Source organism: Bubalus bubalis, chromosome 18 (genome assembly GCF_019923935.1).
Source record: "Bubalus bubalis isolate 160015118507 breed Murrah chromosome 18, NDDB_SH_1, whole genome shotgun sequence".
NCBI classification, from domain to species: domain Eukaryota; kingdom Metazoa; phylum Chordata; class Mammalia; order Artiodactyla; family Bovidae; genus Bubalus; species Bubalus bubalis.
Window position 1 is genome coordinate 7,094,855 of NC_059174.1, and position 24,399 is coordinate 7,119,253.

General features: G+C 50.2%; 1 protein-coding gene across 1 annotated transcript in view; it reads right to left on the reverse strand.

The window, feature by feature from the left end:
* Window positions 1-836: 836 nt before the first annotated feature.
* The window catches only part of CDYL2 (chromodomain Y like 2), a 149,285-nt gene continuing 125,722 nt past the window's right edge, over window positions 837-24,399 (reverse strand). The window contains exons 4-7 of the mRNA XM_025268438.3: window positions 17,999-18,171; window positions 11,940-12,150; window positions 10,045-10,188; window positions 837-7,495 (exon numbers count right to left, since the gene is read on the reverse strand). Coding sequence (XP_025124223.1) covers window positions 7,337-7,495; window positions 10,045-10,188; window positions 11,940-12,150; window positions 17,999-18,171 — 687 coding nt within the window. The 3' untranslated portion in view covers window positions 837-7,336. The remainder of the gene's footprint in view (window positions 7,496-10,044; window positions 10,189-11,939; window positions 12,151-17,998; window positions 18,172-24,399) is intronic.

Below are 24,399 nucleotides of genomic sequence, written 5' to 3' on the forward strand. Positions count from 1 at the left end.
TAACACCACCACACCATCTTCTAGATTCTGAGGGTGTTGGAGATTATGTAAGCTCTTCTTTCCAGTACCACATTGTGGGCAGTCTGAGAATTAAGGCAGGATGACATGTCTTTCTCACACTTCTGGACCCCAAGATTCTGCATGACAGGGACTGAGTGATCTGTGCCTGTCAGCACTGGTGTGGCCTCAAGGCAGAGCTGGGGGCTCAACACCACCGCTGGATGGACAGACAGGTAGATGTGACCTTGTGCAAGTTCCTTCCACAGAGTTCCCTGCTGCCTCGAGCCCCTGACAGACTTCTTCTTCCTCTTCCCTGTGGCCCCCGTGTCATCTCCAGAGCCAGGCATCCTCAGCAGCATGCTTCTGAGAGCCACGACGTGAAGACCAAGGCAAAGAGAAGAGACTTCGTGTAATTCCATAGTGACAAACATGCTCGTGAGCCACGTGTGCAGCTGGGACTGTATAAAACCAAGCTCTGCAGAGGTTTACCTCCAGTGAGGAGGGATCGCTATGCAAAGAAACATGCTGGGTGGGCCAGGGAAGGGGTGGATGCTCCTACCGATTTCTGACAAATCCTACCTGCACCCCTCCTCGTTTCCAGGTCCTCTGTTACCAGCCCATTGCCCCCCAGTGATCCACCAGCCTGAATTACTGAAGCTCAAGGTAGACGTGGGTGGGAGGCACCTTTGCTCCCTAGGAACTCAGACTCAACCGAGAAGCCTCAGCTGTTGCAACCCCCTGGAGACCCCAGAAACGTCTCTGTTTGGAAACCACAGAACTCATCTGTGAACTTCACCTGCCAGGCTGCCAAAGGGAGGACACGAGTGAACACAGACCAAGTTTCAACCTTTTTATTCAAAGCAGCTTCTCACGATGTATAAATACTGCATATTAGCACACATGAAAAATACAACTTCTAAGGCACCCAGAAATGTGTTCATACACGGTACAGGACCATTCACAAAGAGAGTGTACAATTTGCTCTAGACAGTCAGCATTTGATAAATCAGAAGATTATTATCCCTCAGTACCGCACCCAGTCTCGGGTAATATTTACAGCGTGGTGAGAAAGGGGCGGTGTACCTGCTTTATAAGTCTATGAAGTACTCATACTTACAGATATTCAGAACTAGTTAAAGACTTTCCCATGATAACCTGGCGAAAGAAAACAAGTAGCCTAATTTGCAAAGGTCTCCTTGGATTTTGGTGTGTGCGCTAGATCCATGATCAAATCTGAACACTGCCGGGGTGGGCCGGATACATTTTTTGGTAGCCTGCTTCATTATCAGAGGTTTGGTAATAAGCCTTACCACTAGAATCCCACTTCTTCAGTATCAGATCATTTCTCAGCCAGCCGATGGATGAATGGTTTCATTGTGGATGAGCATGGAGCATCTACGTAGTGTGAGAAGTGAAGACATTTCTTCCAGGGCTAAACAGGAAGCAGAATGGGTTGATGGAGAACAAAAAGGAGGTGGAAATTTGGCAACTGTAGGATCTGGCTGCTCAGTGTAGACATGTCTGAAGAACGCGCGCTGGAGGTGTCTACACGGATGGACAAATCACACACTGGTCAGGGACCCTGAAGGATGCCGGACCTCCACTCTCTATGGTACTGACATGGATAAAGGCTGGGACTACACAGCAGAAACACCCGCCTGGGACAGCGCGTTTCAATCTGAGAAACTCATCTTCCAGAGCCTTCGCGAGGGGAGGACAAATCCCTCTGTAGGGCCAGCCGGGGGGAGCATGAGGTTGGTGGCCGGGGGCAGCTTCTCTGTGCCATGAAGCATGCACACCTCTGCCTACATGTGCCCACAATCTATGGAACTCGTGCTTTGCTGGAATAATGGAATTCTTTGGTCCTTGGTTTTATGAAAGGCAGTATTTTCACAGTCCTGTCAACACGGGCATCAGCAATGACTTCAGGCTGGGACTGATTGCGCAGGGACACATTAATACTATACGGAGAATCCCACACCCTCCAAAGTGCCCAGGGTCACCTTATGAGCTCCAGAGCAAGGCCAGGTGTTGGGCCAACAAGGCAGGGTCAACCCACAGAGAGGTCAGAGCAGAGGCTAAAAACTAGATGTCAGTTTTTCTGATTGACACACACACTGCAAATATTTGAAGCCAGTCTCCATCCTAGTGGGAGACAGGTTGGCTTTATGAACACATGTTTTGAGATGAACCGAATAACTTGACTTTAGCCATTCTATGGCCCTGGTCTCAAGATCATCTTTGAAACCTTGATAAGGAGAACCAGGAGGTAACTACAGAAGCAGGGCCAATGAGAAAGAATCACTTTTTTAAGTTTAATTTTCAGAGTTTACTTGGTTTTATCAGACCCTGGTGGACGCCCGTCCAGTGAGCTCCACGACTTACGCGCAGTTCAAACAGCCCAGAGCGGGCTGAGACCGGCTCGGCTGATGCGTGCATTGCGCGCCTAGGTTGCCTCTGCCCTGCTACACTCAGGTTCAGTATGGCTTAACACACCTACTTCACCGACAAGACACTCAGCACATGTGGGAATGCGGATGACGTAACTGAAATCGACTTCAGATTGTCTACACAGTAAGACTCACATGTAAACTTTGTTAACATCTCTCAAGGAGTGCTGACCGCAGCCAGGCTGGACGTTCCCAGGTCACCTGCAAGGAACCTGGGGTCAACCGCCAAGGTCAGCAGCAGGAAATGCCATTGGTTCAAAACAAACAATGGACCAGCGGCCCTCCCTGTGGCCGTGTCTACACCACATGAACAGTATGCAGGGGACTCCAGAACAGCTGTCCGGGGCCCCTTAGTATGGCCAAGACAGTCGCCAAGTGTCTAACTGGTCCCTGCTGCCGTGAACTCAACCGCACTCTCCAGATTAGCCATGCTGTACAGACTGCACAGAGTCCATCCACATGGCTTACGCGGCTTAAAAAAACAACCCGTATTACCTTTTTTTTTTTTTTTTGCAACAAGCTTAAGGCTCTGTTCACAAACTCCATCAACTGCCACACAGTGAGAATTTATGGGGAGATCCTCAACTACATACCTAGTTGCGAAGGTTGGAAAATTTTACTGATCCTAATGGTAAGGCTTATTCACAAATTCAATACATTTTTTCAAACTCAATTACTTTGAAAAAACGAAAATTAACCGGCTCTCTAACAATTTAGGAGCACTCGATTTTAACGGGAAAAAAAAAAAAGAAAACCATTGGCACCAAACCAGAATGCTATTTCTTGAAAGAACAAGTGATATTAATGGAAAAGATTGCCTAAAACGCAGATCCTAACTTACCACAGAAATATAAAAGTTTATATTCTGAAAATATATATACTGTATTAAAGTCTGTACGCATTTCAACCAAAATTTGCAGAAATAACTAAGCAACACTTATCTACAACAAAAATATACATGCAAGACAACCCCCAAATGGTTTCCCTTAAATATCTACAAAAGCAAAGTGTAGATTTTTAAAGATCATACAAAACCATTTACAGAGAATAAAATAAAATACTTAAGAAATCTCATTTAGAGTCTTAAATACTGTGTATATTAGTGAGGATGTCTAAACTAATATATACAACAGATCTCAGTATCTGAATACAGAAACACAGAAGAGAAGCAGTTCTGCATTTTAAATATTCACTTAGGAAGATCTGAAGGTGTTTCTATATTTCTTCTTTGTTAAAAAAATTTCCACAGAAACTGGCTTGAAAAATTATATGAATGTGACTAAATTTCAAATTAAAAAAGTGTACAAAATTTTTTAAACCAACAGTTAATCATGGGAAATGCAATTCAGCATCCAGTGAAGGCTATTTTTCAACATGGATATCTGGAAATAGAGTTGCATTGGTCAAAGTCTAGTGTGATTATCATTTTTCCATCCTTATACTAAACTCCACATGGGAAAAACCTATTTTCATGCTTCAGCGAGAACACTTCCCAGTTTGCTTTATACCAAACAAGAATAATATTTTAAATCAATTCTCTACTAGCTTCTTAGAGTTATCCAATTTCATTTCCTAGAGGGTCATTTTTTATGGTTTTCACCCACAGACATTATTTCAGAGCAGGAAGGGATATATGGGGATATCAGCCTTAGGCTGAGCCATTGGAGCTCTGACCATCTTTGCAAAGTTCTCCAAAAAGCCCTCCTGAACCATGCTGTTAACTCAGGCGCTTCCACTGCAAGGCCCTGGATGCTAATCACCAGGGGCTGGAGGAGAGGGGGGCCTAACGCATGCCCCACAGGATGGCACAGGGGGCACTGTCCAGAAGACTTCTTGACTAAAGAAGTGCCCTCATCTTCCCCAAAGGCAACCCCAGGACAGGGCTGCCAAGACCAAGTACAATTCCTCTAAGACCTGCCCAGGCTCTGGGACATGACCGACTGGGTGGGGAGGGGGCGAGACAGAGTACAGAGAGGGGAGAAAGGATCGTATGGATGGAGAGAAGGTTCTGGGGTAGAAGATAAGTAATGAAAACCTGGGCCCCATCTCAAGAAGGCTATGGAGGACAAACCGTGACACAGCCACAGGTTTGGCAAATTTCAACCCACGTCGGCCGTAAGTCGACAACCCATGTCGTAAGTTGGCCGTAAGTTACCTGGATCTCATCTCTGCATTATCAAAGCAATTATTCAGAAAGTGAAAAACTCAGTGGTTTGGTCTACCCTGTAGCCAACAGATTAAACTGACTTTTGCCCAATTTGTGGAACATCCTTCTTGAACTGACTGTATAGAAACAGCCAAACACAGACTGTCGGGTAAAACATCTCCTCTTATACGTGGAACCTGCCCAGGCATTCCACCTGAATGATGGTTTCACGTTCCTACCTTATCATCAGAGATCCTGGAGGTGTTTAGAAGTTTGGATTTGATGATCCAAAGCTACATTTTAGTCCAAAGCTAAAACACTTCTGGTTTTTCTGGCAAGGGGACAAAGATGGGCATTGAGCCAAAGAAATTTCCAAACATTGTCTTCCATCTCCAACAGGAATCCTAACTCTGCTTCTAGAGATGATGAAGTGGTTGTCCCTAGAAGGTAAACAGAAAGCAAGGTGCTCTTTCTTTAGACGACTTAGTGATGGGAGAGAGATTACCTGCCAATAACGAGGCTGTCCAGAGGCTCTGGCAGAGCACACATTGGCTTTCTCAAAGGAGGAGACAAACCCAAATAGAGATGTGACCACAGGTATCTGGGCAAAGGGAGGTGCTTCCCTATGGTAACAGTTCCTACAGGATCCCACGTGGACCACAGTGGTAGGCAGGGGGTGGGGGTGGTGTACACAGGACTTCAACCCATCGTGCCGTGGATGGATTTAGCCAAGGCAGCTGTCTTCTTGCCGAAGGAAGAAGCAAGTGAGACATGTGCTCTTCCCTGATTCTCTTGAGGTCACAGGAAAAGGAATGGGGCTTTCTGCAGATGGAGCCAAGACCATCTGAAGGATGGAGAACCCAGGTTAAGTCTCTAGTTCAAGTGCAGAGACTCCACCTGTCCTCCGAAACGCAAAGCTCAGCACCATGAGTCCTCTCCACCTGCCCGGCCCAGGGTGTCCAGCTGCCTCCAGAGGAGGGAAGAGGACCCGAGAGGGAGAGGGAACTACAGCAATAACCCTCCCTCAGCCACCCTCCCCTCCCTCAGCTGTGCCCAACTCTCACCGCTCCTCTCCACTCTCTCCAAGGAAGGACTGGGAGGGGCTGGGGACTGACAGAGGGCAGAGGAGATGGGCAAGCAGAGGTCCTTGAGAACACTTGGGGGGTGGGGTGGAAATGGAAAGATCCTGCCACGTTGAGAACCAAACTTCCTCTGGTGTGTGACCCCCACACAGAAGAACATGGCCCTGTAACTTCTCTGCTTGAACCCCGATGCTGACCTCCTCTGCAACCAAAACCAAGGCCCCAAACCAAAACCTCTCCTCCCCCATGGCCGATTTGGGGACTTTGGGCTGACAGCCTGAACACAAAGGCTGGGGCCCCTCTGTGGGCCACGGGCAGAGGCCTAATCCATGGTTACTGCTCCCTCATGGGAGTAAAGAGCCTGAAAACAGGACTTCTGGAGGCAGAAAGACTTAGACCTGCTGTTGACAGCTCCACAGAGTGGGGACTGCCCCCACCTCTCTGGAAGGTGAGAGGTGCCAGATAGCACTGCCCTATGAGAAAAGGGACTCTGAAAGTCAAGCCCCAAAGGAAGAAGTGTCCCTCAATAGTATGCAACCCCCAGGGGGCCCAGCCCCCACCTGTTCCTGACATCCAGGGATTAGGGACTGGCTGTGTCTCAGGACCATTCAGGTGGGAGGCCCCTTTATCTCCTTAAAGGCAGCAGAGCGAAGAGAAGACCCTTCCATGATTTCTCCTAGAACAAGTATTCAATGACCACAGAGCTGTTTCATATGCAGAGAATCTGGTGCAGAGCCGCTCCTTCTAATCCTAGCAATCCCATTTCTATCTCTCTGATTTTTACATCTACGTGGTTCATTGCTAGAATGCACCAAACAGCTCGAACCCTGTATGGGATTTGGTCTAGGGCAGTATGAAAGTAGTATCTGTGTGAACAACGGATACCGTAACGTATAAACAAAAATAAATAAATTAAATAAGTCTGATTAAAGGGGGAAAAAAAACCACTTTCCTAGTAGTTTATGTGTTTTGCAAAACTAGCTTTACATATAATACACATAAATTATCAGAATTTCCACTTACATCGTTTTAAAAAATATATATTTAACAAAATGCTCCTAAATGTACAATATCTGGGTTTTGTAAATCACTCGGTTGGGTTGTTAAGACCAAGCCCTAAAAGTCACACAGACGTGCATCAGAGAGGAGACTGAGGCGGGCTCCACACAAGCGCTCTACTCATTGCTCCGGAAAATCCCCTAAGAGTGGTCGTCCCCCAGTCACTGGGTCTGCCCTTAGCCACAAAGGGCATGGCAGCTGAGTCCCCACGTCAGAGGCACTGTGTAGACACAGCCTGAGTCAGAAGGACTGGTGGGGCGAGGGGACTGGTCTTCCTTCCTGGACAAGGATGGTGCATCTGAGCAAGTGGGGCTGGACAAGGGCGCCTGGCAAAGGCCTGGGAAGAGATAGCCCTCGATGGCCCTCCAGCCAGTTGGGGTTTGAGGTGCGGACACGGGGCAGGAGGCCAAGCACACTGCGTTTCCCATCATTACACAAAACCAGACCAATGAGGAGCAACCAAAGGACACAAGGAAATGGACACAACCCTCGGGACAGAGAGACACCTGGACAGACTCCTCGGCCAGGCATACACTGGGCTCCCATCTCTGAAACACAGGGGCGGAGCTGGAAGTCAGGGGCCCCGCAGTGCTGGGCCCTCACACTTCGTAAATTTTGTCCTGCAGGTAGCTGAAGAGGGAATCCAGGCCTTTGGAGGAGCTCCAGAGCTGCTTGAGCATGACGCATTCTTTCTCGTTCACGTCTTCAAGCACCGACCTCAGGAAGCTCCGCACGAGGCATTTTGACTCCTCCAGCACCTGCAGGGAAATGCACAAGCCTCGTTAGTCAGGCGCCAGGGACTCTGCTCCCGAGGGACGTACTTGGCCTGGGTAACCTTCTGATGTCCACAGCCAGAGGAGGCGCCTCCTGTGGTCCTGGGCTTCCCAGGCCTCTGCCCCTTGGCAACACCAGGAACAGGTTGCACGTGTGCCCAGATGTCAAGCCCTCAGTCCCTGGGATGGCTGAGTGGGACCTGTGTTAACCCCAACTGCAAGGACTAGGTCTTTTACCCAAGGGTGACCGATACTCAGTTACACTTTCTATGGATGTCAGGAAAAAACTTGGGGAAATACTGCTTTAACCTCCGTGTGCTACCTAACTCAAGAATGGCTGGGATCGCAGAGTAAGATAATGAAATGAACTAACGGGTTGCCAAGGTACCCACAGGACCTGCCTCGACAGCAATGTCCCTTGTTCAGGCTTAGCAGTAAGCAGTGGTAATAAAAGTAGTAATCCTTGCAATAGCAAGTAATAACAATGGCAATAAACAGCAGTAACGAGCAATAATAGAGACAGCAGTAATACTAGAGGACTATAGTTGTGGTAACAGTAATGTCAGTGGTGGTAATAACGTAACGGTAGTAACAGCCATAGTATTACAGCAGCGATCATAGTAATGCCAGTGATAGCAATACGATGGCATTATATTGCAGCAGTATTAACAACTGGAATATTAGTAATACAGTAGCCAGCGTGGTGAAAGTAGCAATAAGAATCGTGATCATGAGTAAGAACAATCGCAGGTCACAGCGGCAGCAAGGCCACTACAACCACCACCATTAGCTGTCGGCTCTGTGACAGGCGCTCCCCGTGCAGTCATTTATTCCCACCTCAAGTTCACAGACAGGCAGCATGTTTATCTCTGCATTACAGATGAAGGACCCGAGCTCAGGGAACTGGAGGTGCCCACGGCTGCCTGGTGGACATGCCCTGCAAACCCCTGGCTGATTCTGTAGGCCCCACGGCTGCCTCAGTCTGGCAGAGGCACCGCTGGCAGCAAAGTGTCTGAGCATCCTTCGGCCTCCCCATTCTCTGTGGACGTGGGAACTTCAGTTCTCAGTCTCACCAAGCGCTTTCAAACAGAAAAAAGGCAAGACAAGAGCTCCCTTGCTCAAGCAGGCTGGAACCATATCCTTCAGCTTGGGCTGGAGGCTCACGGGTGGTAAGAAGGGACCAGCTGACGAAGGACACCTCTTCCCTCCCCCAGATTTCTCCGAAGACCACCATCTCCGGGGGCTATGGGGGAGATTCCTGTCTCAGGTGAATCATCCCGAAGCTCCTGAACTCCTATCTGTGGACAGGAGAATCTTCCTTGCAGGACTTCTTCAAAAGCCGGTTTTTTCTGAGCACCCCCAGAGGTCAGACTCCTCAGGGGTGCTTTGGAGTCTTTGTCCTCCTGCCTTTTCAGCCTCATGGCCCCCGAACACACTGTGCGCCAGCTCACACCACCAGGAGCTGCTGCCTGAACCCCACGTGCCCTCACTCACACTGTTTACCCCACTGAGAATGTCTACCCACCCCTGCAGGCAGCGGCCCCTATGGCACCAACCACCCCTGTCTGCCTAGGCTCATGCAGTTTGCTGGGACCTGAGATCTTTGGGGTTAAAACCACAGGAGAGAGTCCTGGGCAAAGAGCTGGCCGCCAGAGTCATCGGGAAGATTAAAAGAGAATCCACAGAAAGAGCTGAGCAAAGGGCTCGGCCCACGACAAACGACCACCAAGAAGGCAGGGCTGTCCCCACCCTGCCACCGTCCCTGGGACCACAGGCTTCCTGGGGGCAGTGCTGCACAGTGGGTGTCTGTAAAGGCTGGCGGGGGCAATCAGGAGGTGAGTGACCTCGGGTGGGGACTCAGGGTAGACGGGGAGAAGTTGTGGGGACCGCTCAGCCCCCACAGTCCAGCCCAGCGCCCCGTGACGCTGGAGCACAGCAAGCGGCCGGACCTTCTGCTCTCAGAGAGCCTTTCCTCCTGCCCCGCCCTTTCTCCCCCTTCCCGGGGTATTCCCACGCAGCGCTCAGAGCGACTTTTAGGAGATAAAATCGACAGTTAAAACCCGGTGCCTCTATGGAGGTGTTATTCACTTATCCCGTTTTCAAGGAGTTCAACTGTAGACTTTAAATGTGCCATGCGCTGGGCGGGCAGGAGAAATGAGGTACCAGGGCGGCAGGAACTGTTGTTTCTCATCTCTCAGCTGGCTCATACCCTGCCCTTATTCGCGTTTGCTTCCTCTTTCTTTGAAAACCATAGATGATTTGTGTGTCTGTGCAAGTTTAGGAACTTTAAGGCATCACTTCTACCCCAGGCTATAAATCTCTTCTGAGGTTTTCACACTGGAGCTGACGTGGGAACACCTAACGGTGCTCACCGCCTCCCTCTGGATTTAAGCTCTCAGCACCGAGATTCGGCCTCTGCAAAATCACACAGGGCCTCCCATGGACTCCCTGCATGACCTCTAGCAAGTCAGACACTCCCTTCCGGTCTCGCTGCCCCCACCTGCGAGAACAGCGCACAGAGACGCGGAACTCACCACCGCGCTGCAGGAGGCCATCTCCTTGACCCGCAGCATGACCTCCTGGCTGAACGTGGTCGGCCAGAAGACCTGGGACACCAGGCCTCTGCTGCATGCCTCCTGGGCGGTGAGCTTCCGCCCACAGAAGAGCATCTCGTTGGCCTGAAAAAGCAAAGGCAGGAGAAAGCTGAGAGCCGGTATGCCTGTGAGCCTGTTAATGAGTGAGTGTGCTGTGGGTGATGGTCCCAGCTCTCAGAGGCGGCATCCTTAACTGGGGACCAAAGATGCTGCAGGAACTATTTGCCAACGCTTGTATCTGTATGCATCTTTCTGAGCAGAGGGCCCCAGCTTCTGTTAAATTCCCGAAAGAAGTCATGTACCTACAGGAGCTTCATCTGCCCAATACCCCTCCCCGTGTCTGGTGGCAGACCCCCCAGGAGGGACTGGGGACAGTTCAGAGTTGACACCCCGTCCTTAATGGCTGATATGGGAATAAGCAGAAGAGCCACCCTAGACATTAAAGCTCTCTGTGAGGTCTCCAAGCTGGAGAGCATGGGGAAGAATCTTTCTCCTTCTCTGGCGGCTTAAGTCACTCAGCCCAAGGCCACCCACCACTGTGTCTGTCCCTGCTCCATGGAGACGAGGAGCTGCAAAGACAGGACAGATGGAGAACAAGAGCCCTGCTGGTGCTGGGATTCTGGGGCCTGGCACCCCGAACAGGGGCTCTACTGCTGGACCTGCCAGTTACGGGAACCGTTAAACTCTCTGTTCCCCCACACCACCCTTTAAGCCACTTCAGGTGTCTCCCTCACCGACTGCCCAAAAGGTCCTGAGTAACCCCATGATCCTGACACAGAGAACGCATCCTTTCCAGGGGCCCAGAGTTGGACGCAGGCGCTGCCCAGCAGCCAAGGGCAGAAACCCCTCCTGCCTTCCGCAGAGTCCTCTGTACTCTGCTCCCCCAAGAACTTCTCTCAGCTGTTCTGGGAGGAGCCACGTGGACAAGGTCCTAGGAGAGGCGGGGCACAGTGCAGCCAGCACGGACACCGAGCGGCTCTCCCACTGACACTCGGGGCAAGAGGGCCGTGCCCCTCCCTCCTTCAGGACAAGTCCCTGCCTCCTTCCCACAGCGGACCGTGCAATCCCCTCCCTGACTGCTGTCTACCAGCCTCCCCTCCTGTCCCCTTCCCGGCTCTGCACACTTTAGCTGCTCTTAGGCAGATGTTGAAATGCCAAGCTCTCCCAGCCTCTGGATCTGTGCACCCGCTTCCCCTCTGGGGGGTCATGATGACCCAAAGGACAATCTTTCATGCCCGAGGAGTGAAATTTGTCAGGTCAATAACAGGCTAATGGATGCATCTGATTGGAGGTTTGAAGACCAACACACGCTGTACGTATTTAGAGACAAGAGATGCCGTCTCAGGAAGAAGAAATGTGAGGAAGGAGCCCAGTGGAAGAAGCCAAACGGGACGCAATCAGTTGGCAAAAACAGGTCTCAACTGGGAACATTCTTGGAGTTTCAGAAATGACTGAAATGAAAGAAAGAGACAAGGCTCTGCAATGTTAATATGTTTGTGACCACCAAGGCCGGGAGGAACGGGGCAGAGCGCAGAGGCTGAGATTACAGGGGAACGTGCCTGCCTCATCTGCCCGCCACCGCTGAGGCTGTGAGCCGCAAGAAAGTGGCCCCGGCTCCTGAGTCCAAACCACCTTGCAATCCACCTGCTGGGCTGCTGCGTAGACACCGGCGGGCAGCAACCCCGGGGAGGCAGAAGAAGCTGAGACGACCTGCAGACTGCACAGGGAGGGAGCAGCCCTGGGACTCTACCCACGTGAAGGGCCACGTCCTAAACACAGGACAGAAGAGGGGTGCTCTGGCGCCCCAAATGTGCCACAGAGACGAGGAGGCTTACCAGGGCGACGCCCAGGATCTGGGGGAAGGTGTAGGAGGAGCAGCCGGCGGGTGTGAGACGGATGGTGGCGTATGGGGTCTGGAACCAGGCCTTCTCGCTGGCCCACACGATGTCACAGAGGGGCAGGATGGAGGCGCCCAGGCCCAGAGCAGGCCCATTGATCGCCACCACGATGGGCTTCTTGAACTGGATAAAGGCCTTCACAAAGTCCCTGGGGAAAAGAGAGGACCCTCTTTAGCAGGTGAGTGGATTTGCCAAGACCCACAGACAAGCTTGATTCTGTCGAGGTGGGAATAAGCCTCCCCAGGTGCTGGAAAGCACCCATGGGTCATCAGGGGACCTCCCAGATGGCGAGCCCCAGAGCCACAGGCACAGAAATGGCACAGTGCTTGGCATCAGATTTTCAGGGGAAAACTCATGGAGTGACCACGGTTTGCCCAGAAGATCCCAGGTCAACCCATGGTCCCAGCACTGCACCTGGCTACCCTGCCCTCCCACATCCACGATAGTAATGAAGAGCAAATACCCTTAAGGAGGACACCCTGAATGTTAACGTTCAGAACGGACCTAAAGGAGGGTTTTATAAGGAGGGGTATTTGAACTCAAGGAGAGAAGGAATGTTCTAAGGGCAGTGCTGAGGGTGGAGTGGGCACCTTTGGTGGCATGAACCCCTTGGAACTGGAGGTACCCCAAGTTTGGCCCAATGATCACCCTGAGTGAGCTTTAGACCATGGGCACAGGTGGGGACTGATGACCTCTAAAGAGTTCTTTCAGTCTCAGGACTGTCTGATTTTGAATTAGCTACAGGCATACCAGACTCACTGAGTGTGGTTCTAGAATGCTGATGAAGGTCTGTATGTTTGGGTGGCTTTGGCCAAAACTGGAGAAAGATGTTGGGCTCCCCTGGGGGCATGAGGCATCTGGCTCCGTGGCTTTGGATCAGGCAATGTCGCCTCCCTGTCCTGCACTGAGCAAGCTTACAACATGCATCTTGAATATTAAACAGGGACACCTACAACAACCTCCGGTCCTCTGCCTTAGGACACTCTTCACCTTCCCCCTAGCTGCTTTATAAGGTCCATAAAACATTAATGTTACCGGACATGGAGGAAAAACCCAGGATGTCTAGTAAAGCCTGCATCCCTCATTATTTTCAGGTGGAAGACTGTAAACTAACAGGAACTCGCAAGAATAAAATCCAGACTCCAAACCGTGACCTTGGTCTGCCTCCGCTTCCCTCTCCAGACTCATCTCCTGTCTCTCTCGTCTCTGCTCACTGTGCAGGGGCTGCCTGGGCCTTCTGAGAGTTCTTGGAACACTCCGTGATCGGGATTTGCAATTATCCCAATTATTTGCTGCTTGCTTGAACTCTCCTCCTCTTCCAATTCCTTAAGGAAACTCACAGGTCTGCCTCTTGCACTGCTTGGTCTCCAAGCACATCGGGATGAACACTTGGTAAATCAGCTCCCAGAAAGACAGCAAGGATGGTAGATGTGCGGTAGGGATGCACCGGCTGGTCATCAGACCTGCTTCCCTTCCCTCTTCTTCCTGGGGTTACTGTTGGAACATGGTTCTCAGTCTCCCTGGCAACTGGCTATGCCCAAGTAACCAGATGCCGGCCGATGGGACATGAGTAGAAACCAGATACACACTTCTGGGCCTGGTACAAGAAAATCTCCCACCACACAGCCCTCCCGGCCCTCTCAGCTTACCAAGCTCAGCAATCTTGGAACACATTTGTTGAATCACAAAATGGCAGGTGTTTGGGTTCCTGACTCAGCCCTTGGGGGACAGCCATGGGTTGATCGGTAATATCTACTCTGAGATCACACACGCAAGAAGTAAATTTCTTTCACAGCTGAGCCATTATGTATGTTGGGGGTTCATTTGTTACAGCAGCAAATACTTAACTTATACAAACATCAAGCTGATGTTTATCTCTTGTTTATCTCTTCTCAATTGATACTATTCCCCCAAATTCGTCTCAAAAGATCTGGGTATCACAGTGATACGCCGGGATTGGACTGAACTGTGAGAAGACGGCTTAACACTCCTGACATGGGGGTTATCTTGGGACCTACGTGCTGTCGCAAAAGTATGCACCCAGGCTTGAGCCATTGGATTTCCTGACTTCTGTACGGCTCTGTGAGTAGACTCTTTGTGATGTACCTCGGCCACTGCTGTCCCAGTGCAGCTGACCCCAGAAGGACACTGCTGCACAGAGGGAGATGTGGCCCTATGCCTTCTGAGTCCTGGTTTTCCAGGGGCCTGTTTCCTAGCTTGACTTCCTAACTTCATGGCCCCAGTCACTGGTTTTAAGAGGAGCTTTTTGCCAAATGCAATTTGGAATCTGCAGGGGGATGTGGGGCTTCTTTGCAGGGTCCTTGGAACCACAGGGTTTGGATTTGGGATTTTCAGCAGATGTCCCATTCCTAAACCCCCTGGTACAACTCCAGGACCTTGGATCTCACAATTGGGAAGGACGTTAAGAGAGAGGCAGGGAACCAAATCTTCCACTTGGCATAGAATCACCTCCTGAGGATGCATCACAGCCTCTGTTGCACACTCTCAGTAAAGGGGGCACACCCCTATCAGGACGCCCCCCCTGCTGTGGCCCCTCTGATACTCCTATTCCCTCTGCTTCACCATCCACATGACAGTCCTTCCAGAAAGTCACTTGGGCACTCATGACTCTCCAGGAGCTTCCTCTTCCAGACCCCAGAAACTTTCATGCCGTTGTTTCCAACCTGAGCTCTGTGCACAGGCACCAAGACCCCTGAGGAGGGCAGAGGGGCCCAAGCATGCTCAGCTCCGACCCCCTGACCCTTCAACCCACCCTTCCATTTCAGTCCAGCGTGCCGAGTGCTGTTGCTTCGGTTGTGTCCGACTCTTTGCAACCCCATGGACTATAGTCCGCCAGGCTCCTCTGTCCATGGGACTTTCCAGGTAAGAATTCTGAAGTGGGTTGCCATTCCCTTCTCCATTCAATCCAGCAGACTTGCAAATTCATTTCCTTGATATAAAAACGCGGTGAGCAGACCACACTCCCCTTCCTTTTCCTCTCACCTTGAGCAGGAGATCTCTATCGCAAGGGCCCGCTGGACGTGGAAGCCAGACAGCAAACAGGATATTGCATTACAGATGCTGCTGCTCAGATATCTGATCCTGGCCTGGGTGGCAGGGCAGCGCTGGGAAGATGGCTAGCTTCTCCCCCCATGTCAGAGCCCCTCGGGCTCACGCCAGCCCTCATCACTGCCTCCACTCAACCTGAGCCCGTGCCGGGAGCTGCAGGCTGGGCTGATGTGGCAGGAGGATCAGGAACTTTGGGGGCTGGAGGACTTGGCCTCCAGCTTCAACACTGCCCCTAACGAGTGGGGAGACCTGGGACAAGTCACCTAGTCTCTGGAGCCTCATTTGGCTTCTCGTAAAACGGGAAAGCCAGTGGTGTGTCCTGAGGTGAGAGCAGAGACTTCAACGTGAGGGTCCACCCAGCATCAGCTCAGTGCCTGGCACGTGGGTCTCTGTCATCACGGCCAGCACATCGGCCGGGGAGGGTGTTCCCGGTGGTCCGTGAGCTCCTCTCCTGGCCCACAGGAGACTCAGAACAAAATCCTCCATCAGGGGTGTCCAGAGTCCACCTTGAGCACTTGGCAACTGTGACCCTGCTGCCCGTTCCCTTTAACAGGAGCTGTGGGGTGCAGCCCCCCACTGCCAACATTCGGAGCCAAGTCGGCCGAGATGGGGCATGTGGGCACCAGGCACACACACAGTGACAGCCACCCTGGGCCCCCCACCAGAAGCCCACTCCATCGTCAGAGCCAGGCTTTTAGCTAGACCTCATGGCTGGAAGTAACGGGAAGAACAGTGAAAATCATTCTTTACACTGGTCCTAAGTACTCATTACAGGCCAGGAATGGACCAAGTACTGCACACAGGTAATCTCACTCCTTCTCGTCCCAGCATCCAGCCAGCAGGCCATGGTCTCCCCTGTGAGGGGTTCAGGTGAGGCTGGCCTGGATGGAGCACACAGCTTTGTTTGGGTCCTGGATAGAGGCTTCTGTGGAGTGAGTCATCCGAGCTCTTCCCACATCTGCTAGTTCATTCAGCGAACATCTGCAGAGAGCAGGCAGCTTCCCAGGCCAGGTGCAGGCGTGTTTGCTTTAGAAAACTATCAGGATGGGGAGGGACCACGGCGGGGGTGCCACAGCCGCGTGTCTGGCCCGGATCCTGGGCTCAGCCCAGCCGAGATCATGCGTAAGAACTGCAAGGGATGCCAGCAGCTTACGAGGTTCTGTGGCCAAAATATGTATCGGCCTTGCTAGATTCTGAACGAAGTTCTTTCACAAGAGACCTCTCAGACTGTAAATTTCTTAACATGCCTGGAAAATCCACAGAAGAGGGGACAGACCACATTTATCAGCAGGGTCCCTCATTCACGATGCTTCTCTGGAAAGCTGCAGCAAGTTTTCTGGGAAATGCTTCTCTACAACACTGTGGTTCTAAAACTTCTGGGGCATGTGTGTTAAGTCGCTTTCAGTCATGGCTGACTGTTTGTGACCTTATGGACCTATAGGCCGCCAGGCTCCTCTATCCATGGGATTCTCCAGGTAGGAATAATGGAGAGGGTTGCCATGCCCTCATCCAGGGGATCTTCCCGATTTCTGGTGCACTCAGTCAATGTGGAGAAGCCTCTTGGTTGGCACGTGGCAGGGGTTCCTGATCTTGCTTTCATATTAGAATCACCAAAGAAATTTTGAAACCCAAGGCATACTCCCCCAGCGCTCCCCTCACTCATTAAGCCCAAAGCTCCTGGAGATGCTGCCGAGCTGCTGGGTTTTGGAAAAGCTCCCGGGCTGAGAACCAGTGGTCCAGGGGTGTGGTCCCCAGACAAGTCATGGTTCAGCGGTGCCACCTGGTCCCTGGAGAAGGAGCACTTAGTCCACATCAGGTGTAGCAGCGGGTGTGTGCCCTTCCCAGGGTGGAGGACCAGTGACAGCCTTGATGGAAGTCACACTCACTTGCTTCTGACAAATCTGAAAAGAATGAGGTTGTAACCACCCTTTGCTTTCCCAAAAGAGATACTGATTATGGGAGTGGATGTCCTCCCCAGGATCCCAGCTTTTGCCCCAAAGATAATGCAAGAGGGGGAAATGCTCCCCACCCAAGGGTCTGCATATACAGAGCTGCCCATGTCCCTCCTCCTCCTCATGGCTGGGCCGTGTCAGCTCCATGAGGCTGGGATGCCCAGAAAAGCAAAGATTTCACCATCAGGCAGAGGGTGGGATTAGTGTGTATAATACTTGGGTATTACCAGAGGCTGGGTTTAACATGAGGAAATAAAATCTCTTTATGATAAAAAAATAAATAAAGTGGGATATAACCTAGAGTGTAAAATCATCTCTAATTTTGGCAGGAAAATATCGGATGTCCAATTAAACTCTGAATTTCAGATAAACATAAAACAATTTTCCAATAGTCACATACAGATATGAGAATTGGACCATAAAGAAGGCTGAGCACCAAAGAACTGATGCTTTTGAATTGTGGTGCTGGAGAAGACTCTTGAGAGACCCTTTGTACTGCTAGGAGATCAAGCCAGTCAATCCTAAAGGAAATCAATTCTGAATATTCATTGGAAGGATTGATGATGAAGCTGAAGCTCCAATACTTTGGCCACCCAATGTGAAGAGCTGACTCAGTGGAAAAGACACTGATGCTGGGAAAGATTGAAGACGAAAGGATAAGAGGGTGGCAGAGGATGAGATGGTTGGAAGGCATCACTGACTCCGCGGACATGAGCTTGAGCAAACTCCAGGAGATAGAGGAGGACAGAGGAGCCTGGCGTGCTGTAGTCCATGGGGTTGCAAAGAGTTGGACACGACTGAGCAAGTGAAAAATTTTTTAGTATAAGTGTATCCCAAGTGCTGCATAGGATGGGATATACTTATGCTTTTAAAAATGTTTCCTTGTTTGAAATTCAAATTTAACTAAGCAGCCTGTACTTTCACCTGCTAAACCCAGGCACACCCCCCACGTGTCTGAACCCCAGCAAGGCTCACCTGATGGCCTCTGCGATCCGGGTGCTCTCCTTCCTCCGGTCGCTGGACAACCTGCCAATCAGGTAGGAGTAATCCAGGCCGCTGCAGAACACGCTGCCCACAGCACTGAGGAGCAGCAGTTTGCTGTCGTCTGTGGCTGCATTGCAGAGCGCACGCCGCACTTCCTTCATGATCTGCGGGCAGAGATGGATTTGTGGGAATGGTGAGTGGTCCCTCTAAAAGCAGAGCGCCTCCAGGCCTGTGCACAGCCCTGGGCGTAGAGGAGAGTGAATCTGCTCTGCCCGTGCAGGGAGCCTCCCCTGCATACACGCCACACCCAGACCAAAGAAAGAAACCCAAACCCAACTCCCTGTACCATCTCCGAAGCAGCACAGAGCGCCAAGGAGGTGCCAGTGGGGTCAGTGGCTGCAGGCTTGGAAGCCGGGTGTGAAGCTGTCTAAGCCTGCTAAGTCTCAGCACGTCCTCCGCCAGCATTGCTTATTTGGCCCTTTCCAAGGTGTGGGAAAATATTCTTGTGCACAGCTCAGGCAAGGTATGTCAGCTGTTGCCAGAAGTCCCAGTTTAACTATGCTCCAGCTTATCCTTTTTTTTTTTTCATAGCAGCAGTCATTGATTTGAGTATATACATATATTGGGCTTCCCTTGTGGCTCAACTGGCAAAGAATCCGCCTGCAATGTGGGAGACCTGGGTTTGATCCCTGAGTTGGGCAGATCCCCTGGAAAAGGGAAAGGTTACCCACTCCAGTATTCTGGCCTGGACTGTATAGTCCATGGGGTCGCAGAGAGTCAGACACGACTGAGCAACTTTCAAATTTAGATTTCAAAAAAATACATATCAATGCTGCTGAGGATACAAAGTGCTAATACCATAGCATATACCAAAAACCCACACTCATTTATATAAACATTGCTACCTAGGATCAGGTTGCATCTTTTGGTCCCAAGATGCAATCCTGTCCGTCACAGTTCTCTTCTCCAGTTTAATATGTGTTGAACTGAGCAGTTCCATATATCCAGTAATAACAGCGCTATCTTGTTTATCCTTAATTCCACTAAGATGCTCACATGGCTCAGAGGTCAAGTGGAAGTGGGCTTTGGCACCAGACCGACCTGTAACATTTTCCAGGTGCCAAGGAAAATAACCATTAAACACAAATTCTATATCCAGCTAAACCATCATTCAGAGGCAAGGGTAAAGATCAGGCATTTTCAAAGAGGGAAGGCTGGGGAGAAGGGATGGTTAGGGAGTTTGGGATGGACATGTACGCACTGCTATATTTAAAATGGATAACCAACAAGGACCTACTGTATACCACAGGGGACTCTGCTCAACATTATGTGGGAGCCCGGATGGGAGAGGAGTCTGGGGGAGAATGGATGCATGTATACATATGGCTGAGTCCCTTCACCGTTCACCTGAAACTATCCCAACATTGTTAATCGGCTATGCTCCAATATAAACTAAAAAGGTTAAAAAAAAAAAAAAAGATTAAGAATTTTCAGTAAAAGAATGCTTACTACCCTTAGGCCCTCACTGGAAGAACTAAAAAAGGATGCACTTCAAGAAAAAGAAAACTATATTCACAAAGAAAAACTGACTTGCAAGGAAAAGCAGCCAGCAAAGAAAGGAGAAAATGTGTCAGTAAATCAATGTAAGAATTGACTATAAAATCATCATCAAACTGATAGAGGCTGACTGAAGGCTGGAGTGTGCACGGGTGAGAAGGCCAGAGTTGGCGCATGTGACGCTGTGTCTGGAGACGGCGCAGAGGCCACTGTCACATTCAGTTCAGTTCAGTCCAGTCGCTCAGTCGTGTCCGATTCTCTGCGACCCCATGAACTGCAGCATGCAAGGCCTCCCTGTCCATCACCAACTCCTGGAGTTCACCCAGACTCACATCCATCGAGTCAGTGAGGCCATCCAGCCATCTCATCCTCTGCCGTCCCCTTCTCCCCCTGCCCTCAATCCCTCCCAGCATCAGAGTCTTTTCCAATGAGTCAACTCTTCGCATGAGGTGGCCAAAGTACTGGAGTTTCAGCTTTAGCATCATTCCTTCCAAAGAAATCCCAGCACTGATCTCCTTCAGAATGGACTGGTTGGATCTCCTTGCAGTCCAAGGGACTCTCAAGAGTCTTCTCCAACACCACAGTTCAAAAGCATCAATTCTTGGGCGCTCAGCTTTCTTCACAGTCCAACTCTCACATCCACACATGACCACTGGAAAAACCATAGCCTTGACTAGATGGACCTTTGTTGGCAAAGTAATGTCTCTGCTTTTGAATATGCTATCTAGGTTGGTCATAACTTTCCTTCCAAGGAGTAAGCGTCTTTTAATTTCATGGCTGCAGTCACCATCTACAGTGATTTGGGAGCCCCCCAAAATAAAGTCTGACACTTTCCACTGTTTCCCCATCTACTTCCCATGAAGGGATGGGACCAGATGCCATGATTTTCGTTTTCTGAATGTTGAGCTTTAAGCCAACTTTTTCACTCTCCACTTTCACTTTCATCAAGAGGCTTTTGAGTTCCTCTTCACTTTCTGCCATAAGGGTGATGTCATCTGCATATCTGAGGTTATTGATATTTCTCCTGGCAATCTTGATTCCAGCTTGTGTTTCTTCCAGCCCTGCCTTTCTCATGATGTACTCTGCATATAAGTTAAATAAGCAGGGTGACAATATACAGCCTTGACGGACTCCTTTTCCTATTTGGAACCAGTCTGTTGTTCCATGTCCAGTTCTAACTGGTGCTTCCTGACCTGCATACAGGTTTCTCAAGAGGCAGGTCAGGTGGTCTGGTATTCCCATGTCTTTGAGAATTTTCCACAGTTTATTGTGATCCACACAGTCAAAGGCTTTGGCATTCATTAAAGCAGAAACAGATGTTTTTCTGGAACTCTCTTGCTTTTTCGATGATCCAGCGGATGTTGGCAATCTGATCTCTGGTTCCTCTGCCTTTTCCAAACCCAGCTTGAACATCTGGAAGCTCACGGCTCACGTATTGCTGAAACTGTCACATTAGGCCTCACTATGTGTACATAAGGGGCTTCCCCGATAGCTCAGATAGTAAAGAATCTGCCTGCAATATAAGAGACCTGGGTTCAATCCCTGGGTCGGGAAGATCTCCTGGAGAAGGGAATGGCTACCCACTCTAGGGTTCTTGCCTGGAGAATTCCATGGATAAAGTAGCCTGGCGGGGTCACAAAGATTCAGATATCACTGACCAACTAACACTTTAACTTTTTCCCTTTCATGTGAACACAGCTTAAGGAAAACATCTCAAAAGTACATGGGTTACAAAGAATGGATGGCGGAGGGTGTAAAATTTAAAAAAGCTCACTCAATCCAACTGAACTTAGGGAAGCAGGAAAAGTAAGTGCAGAAAGTGCATGAAAAGAAAAAACAAGGCATGTACTTGCCTGAGTGGAGCTGAGAGTCCAATAGAGGAGACAGTAAAGGAACAGGCTTTTGAATGATTGTTATTAAATATTCAAAAGGCAGAATCGTAGGGTACAGTGGGGACACTTTACGAGACCATTGTTTTTTAGATTGTACTTTAAGTGACCATGTCCTTTTATTAAGCATAGAGGTGCCAGGATTGCATCCATGAATTTCCACATAATATTTTACCTGAAACAAAACTTCAGTGACGGAGGGTATGGTATCCCAGTCTTGCAGATGAAGCAAGGAAGACTCGGAAAAACAAAGTCAGGGGTTCAAGGTCACCAGCAAGAGGCAGAACCAGGATACAAATCTCACCTCCCTTCTCCGCCCACTACTGCACACTGTAGGATGACTTAAACAAATGGGTGAGTCTTTGTGGGGGAAAAAAAACACATGCCGAGACGTCAGTCTGAATCAGAACCCTTGGGGCTTGAGCTCCGTGAGAAGGATGCGAGAAGTGCCTTCCATTCTAAAGGGATAAGCCATAGATATTCATTTAAAACATCAGAAAAGCTAACAGGTCACTATCGTGCGGGTCCTTTAATCCATCTGCCTCCAGAAATAGACAGGCTCTCACCTATACATGAGCTCTGCTTCTCCGAGAGGCAAAGAAAGGAAAACCCTGCCCTGGGGACGTGAGTTGTAATTCTTCACGTAACTCCCCACCTGAGGGCCTCCGCACTTGTCAACTAGCGGAATAAAATCGAACAAAAGGCCACCTCCTCTATGAGTTAGATGGAAAGCAGGTTCGTGTTTTGTTCATGCGACGAAAGAACAAACCAAGTTTTTAATTTTTAAAGTGTACATATCCTGGGGACTTCCCTGGTGGTCTAGTCGTTAAGACTCTGCACTTTCAATGCAGGGGGTGTGGGTTTGATCCCAGGGGAACTAAGCTCCCACCTGCCTTGCTGCTACTGCTAAGTCACCTCAGTCGTGTTCGACTCTGTGTGACCCCATAGACGGCAGCCCACCAGGCTGCCCCATCCCTGGGATTCTCCAGGCAAGACCACTGGAGTGGGTTGCCATTTCCTTCTCCAATGCATGAAAGTGAAAAGCGAAAGTGAAGTCGCTCAGTCGTGTCCAACTTAACGGCCCCATGGACTTCAGCCTACCAGGCTCCTCCGTCCATGGGATTTTCCAGGAAAGAGTACTGGAGTGGGGTGCCATTGCCTTCTCCAGAGGTGTGGCCAAAAAAATAAATAAAAATGAAAATGTATGTATCTAGTTAGTGTACTTTTCCTTGGCCTTTCTCGTGTTGATAATCCAACTTGGATGGAAGGCTGAGGTTCCTGCTTCTTGAAGGACCCCCTACCAGTCATATAATGTAACTGAACTGTCGTTCTAAAATTCTTACACACTCCTCTGTTTTCTAAAACAGAGCATGCTGCACACGTGTCACTGCCTCTCCATGTCACATGCTAGCCTGTGATGGAGCAGTCCCCTCAGAGGCTCCCGGGCGCACCTCTGCTAACAAACGGTGCCGGACCACTGTGCGTGCGGAAATCTTGGGTCCCTTCTTGATGCCCACTGCCCTGCTCTGCACTTGGTGGCCACCGCCTGGTCCTGTGTGAATGTCTACTGGAAAAAACACACCCCTCCCCTGCAGCTTCTACCTTCTGAGCTGCCAAGGGCTGGAACCAGATAACCAAATCCATTTAAAATGGTATTAAATGGGAGCAGACCAGGGTCCCTCTCTCTCCTTCATCTCTACTTGCTGAATCCAGTCACCCAGGGCCCATATGCACTGAGACCACCCTCGTGAAGGCCTTCTCAAATATTCCCCACAAAATGCCACCTCCTCCTTCTCCTGACACCCCAAGTGCTTTAATCCCCTCCCGTGAGACTTCTACCAACTCCCTGGCAGAATGTGTGCGTCCTTACTTTATCCTGCCCTCTCCCTAACTGAAATCCCTGGGACAGGCAGCCTCTCAGGTAGCTGGTATTCACACCTGCGTGCAGTCCCTAGTGACTCACTTCTAAGAGAATATGGTAAAGTCATGGGATGTTCCTTTCAAGAGGTGATTAAGATACAGAATGACTAAACTTGTCTCAGCTTTTCCTGGCCACAATCCAAGGCTTTCAGTATCTTAGTTCCCCAACCAGGGATTGAACCTGGGCCCTGGTAGTGAAAGCACCAAGTCCCTAAGCCAGGAAAGCCCCTGAGTCGTCCTCTTTCGCTCTCTCTCTCTTCCTTAGAGCTCTCAGTCTGGGGGAAGCAAGCTGCCACACCATGAGCAGCCCTATGGAGATGCTATGCCATAGTCAACGGTGGGAAGCCAATGGCAAGAAACGGATGCCTCTGGCCAGCAGGGACCTAGGACCTTCCAACAGTCACTAGAAGGAACGTGGAAGTGCAGCTTCCCCAAGCGAGTCTTCAGGTAAGGCTGGAGGAGCCACTGATGTGTCTGAAGTAAGTGTGTGTGTGTGTGTATAAGGAGTGACTTGATCATATTTACATTTCCAGCAGATCACTCTGCCTTTTGAGGAACAGACAACAGGGCAGGAAACACGGAAGTGGGCAGACCTGTTGGTAGGTTACGATTGATACAATCGTGCAGACAAAACAGCCAGCAGTGTGGCCTCTCAGAGTTATGATGGAAATAGAAAGAAACGTGACTGGCTTGAGGATGGCGTGGACATGGCAGATACACCCCAGAGGGTGTGAAGATGCCTCCAGCGGGTCTGGGGGCCCCCGTGGAAGGTGGTGGTCTGTGGACTGAGGCTGGGGGCTACAAAGAAAACCCCAGAAACACAGTGAGGGCCTGAGGTCCTCTCCTAAAGAGAAAGTGGATGAGTTTTTAATCCCCAAGACTTTGGACCATCTATTTTGCCGGCTCTTTCCTGCAGGGGCATTTCCTTTATTTTCCTGGCTCTTTGCTGTATTCCAGACAAGGAGAAATATGACAACACACGTGCTAGCCTCAGAATCCGGTTAATACACCCAGTAACGTATGGAT